The sequence below is a fragment of the Fukomys damarensis genome, unplaced genomic scaffold (genome assembly GCF_012274545.1).
Source record: "Fukomys damarensis isolate Sample0158 unplaced genomic scaffold, DMR_v1.0_HiC HiC_scaffold_19, whole genome shotgun sequence".
Classification (NCBI taxonomy): Eukaryota; Metazoa; Chordata; class Mammalia; order Rodentia; family Bathyergidae; genus Fukomys; species Fukomys damarensis.
This window is the reverse complement of record NW_022900931.1, coordinates 586,635-594,235: the sequence shown is the minus strand read 5'-3', so window position 1 is coordinate 594,235 and position 7,601 is coordinate 586,635. Positions and strand designations below refer to the sequence as shown.

Here is a 7,601-nt window from a genome sequence, read left to right as displayed (position 1 = left end):
TTTTTTTTTTTTTTTTTTAATACCAGGCATTGAACTCAAGACTTTACAAGGCAAGGCAAGGCCACTGAGCTAAATCCCCAACTCTTTTTTTTTTGTTTGTTTTTGAGACAGGGTCTTGCTGTGTAGTTTACACTGGCCTTGAATTTACTGTGTAGTCCAGACTGTCTTTGAACTCTTGGCAAACTCTCTGCCTCAGCCTTCTGAGTGCTGGGATTATAGGCCTGTGCCACCACTCCTGGCAGCTCACTCCTTCTGCCATCTGGAATTTGCTGTTGATCCCTTCCAAGAGTCATCACCTCAGTTGTCAGACTTCAGGAGACTTCCATCAGGTTCTTTGTACTACTCTCCTTCCTTACTGGGAACCACTGCTCTCTTTGTACTTGCCTTGAGTCTTTCCATAGGCATCCTTTAATTCTGCAGACGTACCTACGATAGTAGTCTCAAAGACTTTGTGAAATCTTAACACCAAGAAACATGCTTCAGTATAATGCCTGGTTGTCTTCCTCCTCTGCCTCTTCACTCTTCTTCCCCGTACACAGGACCTTGAACGTGACAGGTAAGTGTTCTACCACTGAGCTACATCCCTAGCCTTTTGTATTTTTATTCTGAGAAGAGGTCTTAACTAAGTTGCCCAGACTGGGATCAAACTTTGAATCCTCCTGCCTCAGCCTCCTGATTAGCTGGACTATAGGCATGCACTACTGCAATCACTTAATGTCTTTCTTCTTCTTTTTTTGGGGGGGCGCGTTTTTTGACACAGGGTCTCACTAGGTAGTTGAGACTGACCTGAAACTCACTGTGTAGCCCAGGCTGGTCTCGAACTCACAGCGATCCTGCTGCTTCAGCCTCCTAAGTACTGGGATTACAGGCTCAATGTCTTTCTTCTTGAATGTGGATCATGCTTTTGATTTCTTTGTGTGTCTTTTTGTTGTTGTTGAAAACTAAGGATTTTAGAAATATAGTAACTTTTAAAAATTTTTATTGGTAGGGCCAGGGATTTAGATCAGTGGTTTTGCTGCCTGCCTTGCAAGCACAAGGTCCTGAGTTCAATCCCTGGAACCAAAAAAAAAAATATTTCTTGGTATATGATTATGATACATGATATTTACATTTTCTTTGGGAAATTGGTACATGAGTACCTTGATCTTCTGTCACTGTCTCCCCACCCTCCACTCTTTCCCTAATCTCCTTCTGCAGAAAGCTACCTCCCTGTTTCCTTCCACTTTTCTTTTATTTCACTATACTTCAGGTTTCTCATATAAGAGAAACCATGCAATCTTTATCTTTCTGTGTCTGACCTATTTCCTGTCCAGCACCTTTGGATTCTGCTTTCCCCTGAAGTTGATTGCTGAGTTTTATTCTTGCTTGCTGCTTTATTTCATCACTGCCTGAGTTCAGACCCTTACCATCCATCACTTTCAGTGCATGGCAGCTGATGTCCCTGTTGAGTTTTCTTTTTAGAAGGTTTTGCACTTGGCTCACAGAGTGTGTCTGCACAGCTTCATAGTTGACAAGCATTGGGTGGCGTATGTACTCACTGCCTTGTCCAGTAAGTCTGCTGGCCAGGGGTCCCTAGGGGCCACCAGGCACAGAGCTCAGGCTGCTTTGAGTTTCCTGGGCTTCTGTTTCCTACCAGGCTCCTTCAGTCTTCTCAGCCACGGTGCAGCTTCAGCCAGGAACATGCTGATCACCAAGCCCACCTCATGTCCTGGAGCTCTTCAGGCCTGCGCTGTCTCCAGGATCACCTTGCCACTGACAGCCCCCTAGGCCTGGCCTTACCCCACCCAGGTGGAAGAGCCCCCAGACCAAAGAACCTCAGGGTCCCCACCGCTGTCACCCACTGGTCAACCACCTAGTCTCTCAAACATCAACATTTAGATTGTATGGTTTTGGTTGATTCCAGAGTGCTGAAAGGTCTTTGTCAGTTTTTCCAGGGATGTGATTGCTCTGAGGGTAGCAGTTTGCCGGTTTCCATATTCAGCTGGCACTGTTTTCCCTGGATTTTGACCTGAAGCCCTTCAGGAGCTCTAGCAGACTCCTAGAGGAAGCCAGCTCCTGGGCCACCATGTTGGCCCAGAAGCCTTGGGACTCACCTGGTGTGTATGTCACTGACCCACCCTAGGCTCAGCTCAGACCTCAGGGTGTTCTCCAGGCTTCCACACTGACCTACATGAACACTTGGCTTAGTTCTTTGTTTCAGTGTTCCTCCATGCAAGTGTGATTTCTCTTGGGGATTGGCCAGAACTCTGCCGCACAACTTTTTCATCTCCATATTCAACATAGAATCTAGCAAATACAGGCCTCCCAAGCTCCTGAAGCAAGTGAGTCACTCATCTGATGATACAGCTGAGCAGTCAACAGTAACAATCAGATCTGCCAGCAGCTGGCAGCCTGCTTAGTCAAGACCTGCCTTTGGAGCAGTTTCTCCAGCCCTCACTCCCCACTTCCAGGACAGTTCCCTCCTGCCTCAGTCTCCACAGCTCAGTTCTTCCTGCCCTGTGCACCTGGCCACTTGGGAGGTTCTCTGGCTCTCTGGTCTGTGATGCTTAGGAAATAAGCATTGGGATATTGTAGCAGATGCAAAGCAGGGACACTGTTGGTCCTGTCTTCCCCACAGTCTGCTGTAGTGCAGTGATCTGTGGACTTCACAATTTAGGATGCGTAGGCAACTCTACCTTGGTCTGCAGGTCTGTGCATGGATGCAGAAATCGCCTCCACCTCCCACCCACTGTAGGTGGCCTGGTAGTCCAGGGCCTCCTGTGCACTCTGACATCTCTGCTGTGACTATCTTCACCCTGCATTTCTCATCACTCAAACCCTTCCACAGGCCATGTGTGAGTTATACAGGGCATGCTAGAGGCGGTGCTCGGAATCAGTGTTGCACTGGCAGGCTGCATCCGTGCAGCTGGGGATGAATCCCCACTGCCCAGCAGGGGTCCCGAGGGGAGTGGGTTTGAAACCCACCTTGAGGTCTCTGTGGTCTGAGCCTTTCACTGCCAATAGCTGTTCTTTCCCTATTTCCTAAAGCTGCCAGCTCAAACCTAGTGACCCCACAGCTACTGTCCAGTGTTTTCAGCATTCTGTGGTCTTCCAACACATATTGCGGCTCTCAGGCCGGATGGTGGTTGTATTAGGGACATCATTTGTTAGGAATTTTTAAAATTTTTTAATGTAGTCAGATGCAAACAGATGCTCCTTGATTTTCTTGGGCTTACATCCTCACTGTAAGCAGTAATGCATTTAGTACTCTTAACTTGCTCAATGTCACAGCTTAGCCACATCATGCAATTGCCATCCATATCCACTGGGGTTGGTCCCAGGACTCCTGTGAATACCACAGTCTGCAGATGCTCAAATCCCGTAGCAAATACGAGCTGTGCATGAACTCCCTGCTCTGCATATCATCTCTGGAGTACTTACAAGACCTATGCAGTGTAAAAAGCTGTTACATGTACTGTTGAGGTGATGACAGGGAAAACACACATGCTGCTCAATACAGGCATGGCCATTGTGGGCCTGCAAACATTTGTGATCTTTGGTTGGCTGAGTCTTTGGAATATGGGGGTTCGTGGATGCGGAAGTCCAGCTGTGCCCAACCGTGCGCCAAAGCTCTGTTGCTGCCCAGTACCATGAGAGTGTTGTCCTGCATCTCACTGGCCAGAGAAAAGATCACATTGGAAGTGTAGTGACTAATCAGTGTGTATCACTTTCACACTGTTGTGAAGTCAGACTTTTCTCAGTTGACCCATCCATCATAAGGCAGGGACCTTCTATAAACAATTTCTATTATGGTTTGTGGTGTTTTTATCAAAGAATCCTTCTCTGACTTAAAATAACCAAGTATTTTCCAAAATTTCCTTCTGGAAGTCTTAAATGTATGTATATTTTAAAGTAAATGCCACTTAGTATTTACTTTTGCTTATGCATAGGTTCTTTGTTGCAGTACTGGGATTAAATCCAGGGCCTTTGTGCTGAGCTACATCCCAAGTGTTTTGTTTTGTTTTGTTTTTAGACAAGGTCTTGTTAAATTGCCCAAGTAGAACTCAAAACTTGGAATCCTCCTGCCTCAACCTCCCAAAGTGCTGCATTACAGGTGTGCACCATTGCACCCAGATTTTCCTTTCCTTTCCTGTCCTGTCCTGTCCTATCCTTTTGAAAAAAGGTCAGTTCTGTTGCCCTGGTTGGCCTGGAACTCCTACGCTCAAGCAGCTCTTCTGCCTCAGCCTCCCAAGTAGCTGTGACTAAAAGCATGCTCACCACACCTAGCTCACATTTAGGATTCTTTGTTGTTGTTGTTGTTGTTTTGGGGGGGTGTTTTGGGGGGTTTTGTTTTGGTTTTTGGTTTTTTTGTTGTGGTGTTGGTGTTTTTTTTTGGGGGGGGTTGGTTTTTTGAGACAGAGTCTCACTATGTAGTTCAGACTGCTGTGGAACACACTGTGTAGCCCAGGCTGGTGTTGAACTTGCAGCAATCCTCCTGCCTCAGCCTTCCGAATGCTGGGATTGCAGACATGCACCACCATGCCCAGCTCATTTAGAATTCTTAATCCACTTGGCACTGAAACATGAGACTGAGGTAGGGAGCAGTGTTACTTTTTCCCTTGTGTGTCATCAGTTGCCCCATCAGTGTCAGGTGGGCAGCCCATCTTGTCTCATGGAACCACACTCAGCCCCTATGATGGAGAATTGAAAAGCAACCCTGCACATTGGTTGGTGTTTCATTTATACTGTTGTAGGTAAACAGATTCGATTTATACATTGTTTTCAATGTTTTAACCTGTTTGCAAGGTGGAGAAAATAAAAATTCTTCTGCGAAATGTTGATTTGATGGACATAAAGGTTGGATCAGTCGAGGAGTTTCAAGGACAAGAATATTTGGTGATCATCATTTCAACTGTAGGTACCCTGTCTGAGCTTGGGCCCTGTGGTTCTGTGTGTAAACCTGCTTAATATGGGTGTTGGGTGGCATTCGGGTATTAAACAGCAAGGCCTCATTCATAGCACAGACAATGTTGCAGGTGGGGACTCCTAGGCCCAGGTGCTACCAGAAATAGTGACTGTGGGAAGCTCTCCCACGCAAACCTCAAAGTTCAGGAGACAAGAGTGGAAAGAGACCCAGGAAGATATGTGGAGGAGGGTCTGTGCTGACGAACAAGTAGTTGAGCAGAGAGCATGTGTCAGAAAGGAGTTGCCCAACCACGTGGCTTCTACACCACCATCCAGTGATTGAAGCTTCATTCTGTATTTCTAAATTAATTCTTGACCAGTACATGTTAATTGCAGATAAATTAGAAAAATCCAATACCAAAATGAAAATAAGAACCACCTAACAGCCGTGTGTGGTGGTGCACGCCTGTAATCCCAGCACTTGGGAGGCTGAGGCAGGGGGATCGATGTGAGTTTGAGACCAGCCTGGGCTACGTAGTGAGTTCCAGGTCACTCTCAACTATATAGTGAGACCCTGTCTCAAAAAACAAAACAAAACCACCTAGACCCCTACCACCCAGAGGGAACCTGTTAGCATTTGGGGGTCTCCCTGTCTTTGGACAGAATGGTACTAAGATCTACTCTTGCCCTGCTTTTTAACTAGAAATTGGGTCATACTGGGACCTCATTCTTTAAAATGTTTTCAAGTATCAAGTTTTTTTTTATGCCAGACAAAAAAACTTCAATACTATTTTTATTTGTTTTTGTGTTTTTCCAGGTACGTTCAAGTGAAGATAGATTTGAAGATGATCGATATTTTTTAGGTTTCTTGTCCAACTCGAAAAGATTCAACGTTGCAATCACCAGGCCCAAAGCCCTGCTGATTGTGCTGGGGAACCCTCACGTGCTAGTCAGAGTGCGTATAGGATTCCAAGTTGCAGTTCTCTTGTGAGGGAAATGGCCCCTGAGTTGGTGATACAGACTCCCTTGTTTCCACAGGACCCCTGCTTTGGAGCGTTGCTGGAATACAGTGTTACAAATGGTGTTTACACAGGGTGTGATCTACCTCCTGAACTACAGTCTCTGCAAAAGTGAGTGGCTTGGCTCTGGGGGCCCCACACATATGTGCAGCCTCAGGGTCCAGCCACACTGCTTGCTTGGATCTTGTTGGCCAGTGGGCTGTAGTGGTCACTCTCCTGGACATTGATGTCACCTCCCCCAGGCCACCTAAAGACAGAAACACTGTGCACCTTGAGGGACACCCCACGGGGAAGAGTGCACTTGCAGCCTGCTGTGGGAGCCAGACTCTCTGTGCCTCTTCTCCCCTACAGCTGTGGGTAGACCGTGTACCCTGCAGGATCCAAAAGGACTGAGAAGAGTTGGGCTCACCTGACGCAAGGCGGCCGACGTGTGGGGAGGGGAGACCCCTGGGGCTGGCCTAGCCGCTTTCCTGTTTCTGTTCTATGGCTCCTATAGCCACTTTGTCTCATGGCCGTGAGCATTGACGCGGGCAGGGCACACTGAGCCAGCCGAATTATTACTGCCCCTGCCACTGACCTTGGTTCCTGTCACTGGGTAGCTACCACTCCTACCTACCTCTAAAATAAACAGTCAAATGACCTGCTTCCTCTTCATCTAAAAATGCAATCCTGTCAGTGGTCAGGGTCGCACGTGGCCTCTACACCACCATCCAGTGAGAGGATGGTGCCTCTGTCCACAGGCTGGATTGGCCCCACCACCCCCGGCTCCATCCTGAGCCGGACCTGTGTTGTACAGCAAGCAAGGCCTCCGTTCCACTTAGCTGAGAGCCACAGCCAGGGCTGACTGTACTAGGGGGCAGTGTCTAGGCCCACCCTGGCCTCATTGTTTCTGGAAGGGTGCACCCAGGCAGGGCCTATGCTGAAGCCCCTGCCTGTCTCCTTTATCCAAGAGCCGGCCTGTCACCAACCTCTAAGACCTTTGCAGGTTGGTTGGGCTCTTGGGGGAACCATGCTGGGCTACACCCTGAAACACAGAGTATAAAAGTGAAATGTTACGGTACGTCCAGCTCTGCATGGTCACCTCCACCTCACTCTAGTGGGTGTTGGGCTAAAATTGCAGCCTTTGCTCCTTTACAATATCTAGGAAAGAGCAGGGCCAGGTGCCTCACACTGTGGGAGCAAACGGGGAGCCTCTGCCTGATGGGTTCCCTTCCTACCCCTACCCATTCCCAGAGTGGCCCACCCATGCACCGCAAGGCTGAGGGAGCCCCACACCCAGGTGCACAGGTGGGTTCCTGCAGGGACTGGTGCAGTGCCATGGGAGAACCTTGTCCTGCAAGTTGACACTCATCCCATTGTGTCCTCCCACAGGGACTAGCCCTTGCCCAGGTGGAGCCTTGGGCCAGGAAACCAGGGCGAGCCCCACAGAGTGAATGGCTGGGGCTTCCCACCCTCTCAGGACCAGAATGGGCAAGGTACTCTCAGGGTGGAGAGCTGAAAACCTCTCAGGAGTACCTCTTCCAAATGGAAGTGAGAGCAGCTGAGCCTCCCCACCCTCCGTTATCCACTGGGCCACAGAGTTGCCGTTAGCACAGGCAGGACTCCTGGCCCCCCACTGGTTCCTCCCACTCCAGGAAAAACCCCAGTTCCCATCCCAGCCTTGGCCTCTGGTACCCTAGCACCTGTCTTGTCACCATC

General features: G+C 48.7%; 1 protein-coding gene across 1 annotated transcript in view; it reads left to right on the top strand.

Moving 5' to 3' along the window:
- Window positions 1-6,541, top strand: part of Mov10l1 (Mov10 like RISC complex RNA helicase 1) — a 75,945-nt gene extending 69,404 nt beyond the window's left edge. Inside the window, exons 24-27 of the mRNA XM_010634279.1 lie at window positions 4,786-4,893; window positions 5,702-5,839; window positions 5,923-6,014; window positions 6,255-6,541. Of these exons, the coding sequence (XP_010632581.1) occupies window positions 4,786-4,893; window positions 5,702-5,839; window positions 5,923-6,014; window positions 6,255-6,264 (348 nt within the window). The 3' untranslated portion in view covers window positions 6,265-6,541. The remainder of the gene's footprint in view (window positions 1-4,785; window positions 4,894-5,701; window positions 5,840-5,922; window positions 6,015-6,254) is intronic.
- The last annotated feature ends 1,060 nt before the right edge of the window (window positions 6,542-7,601 follow it).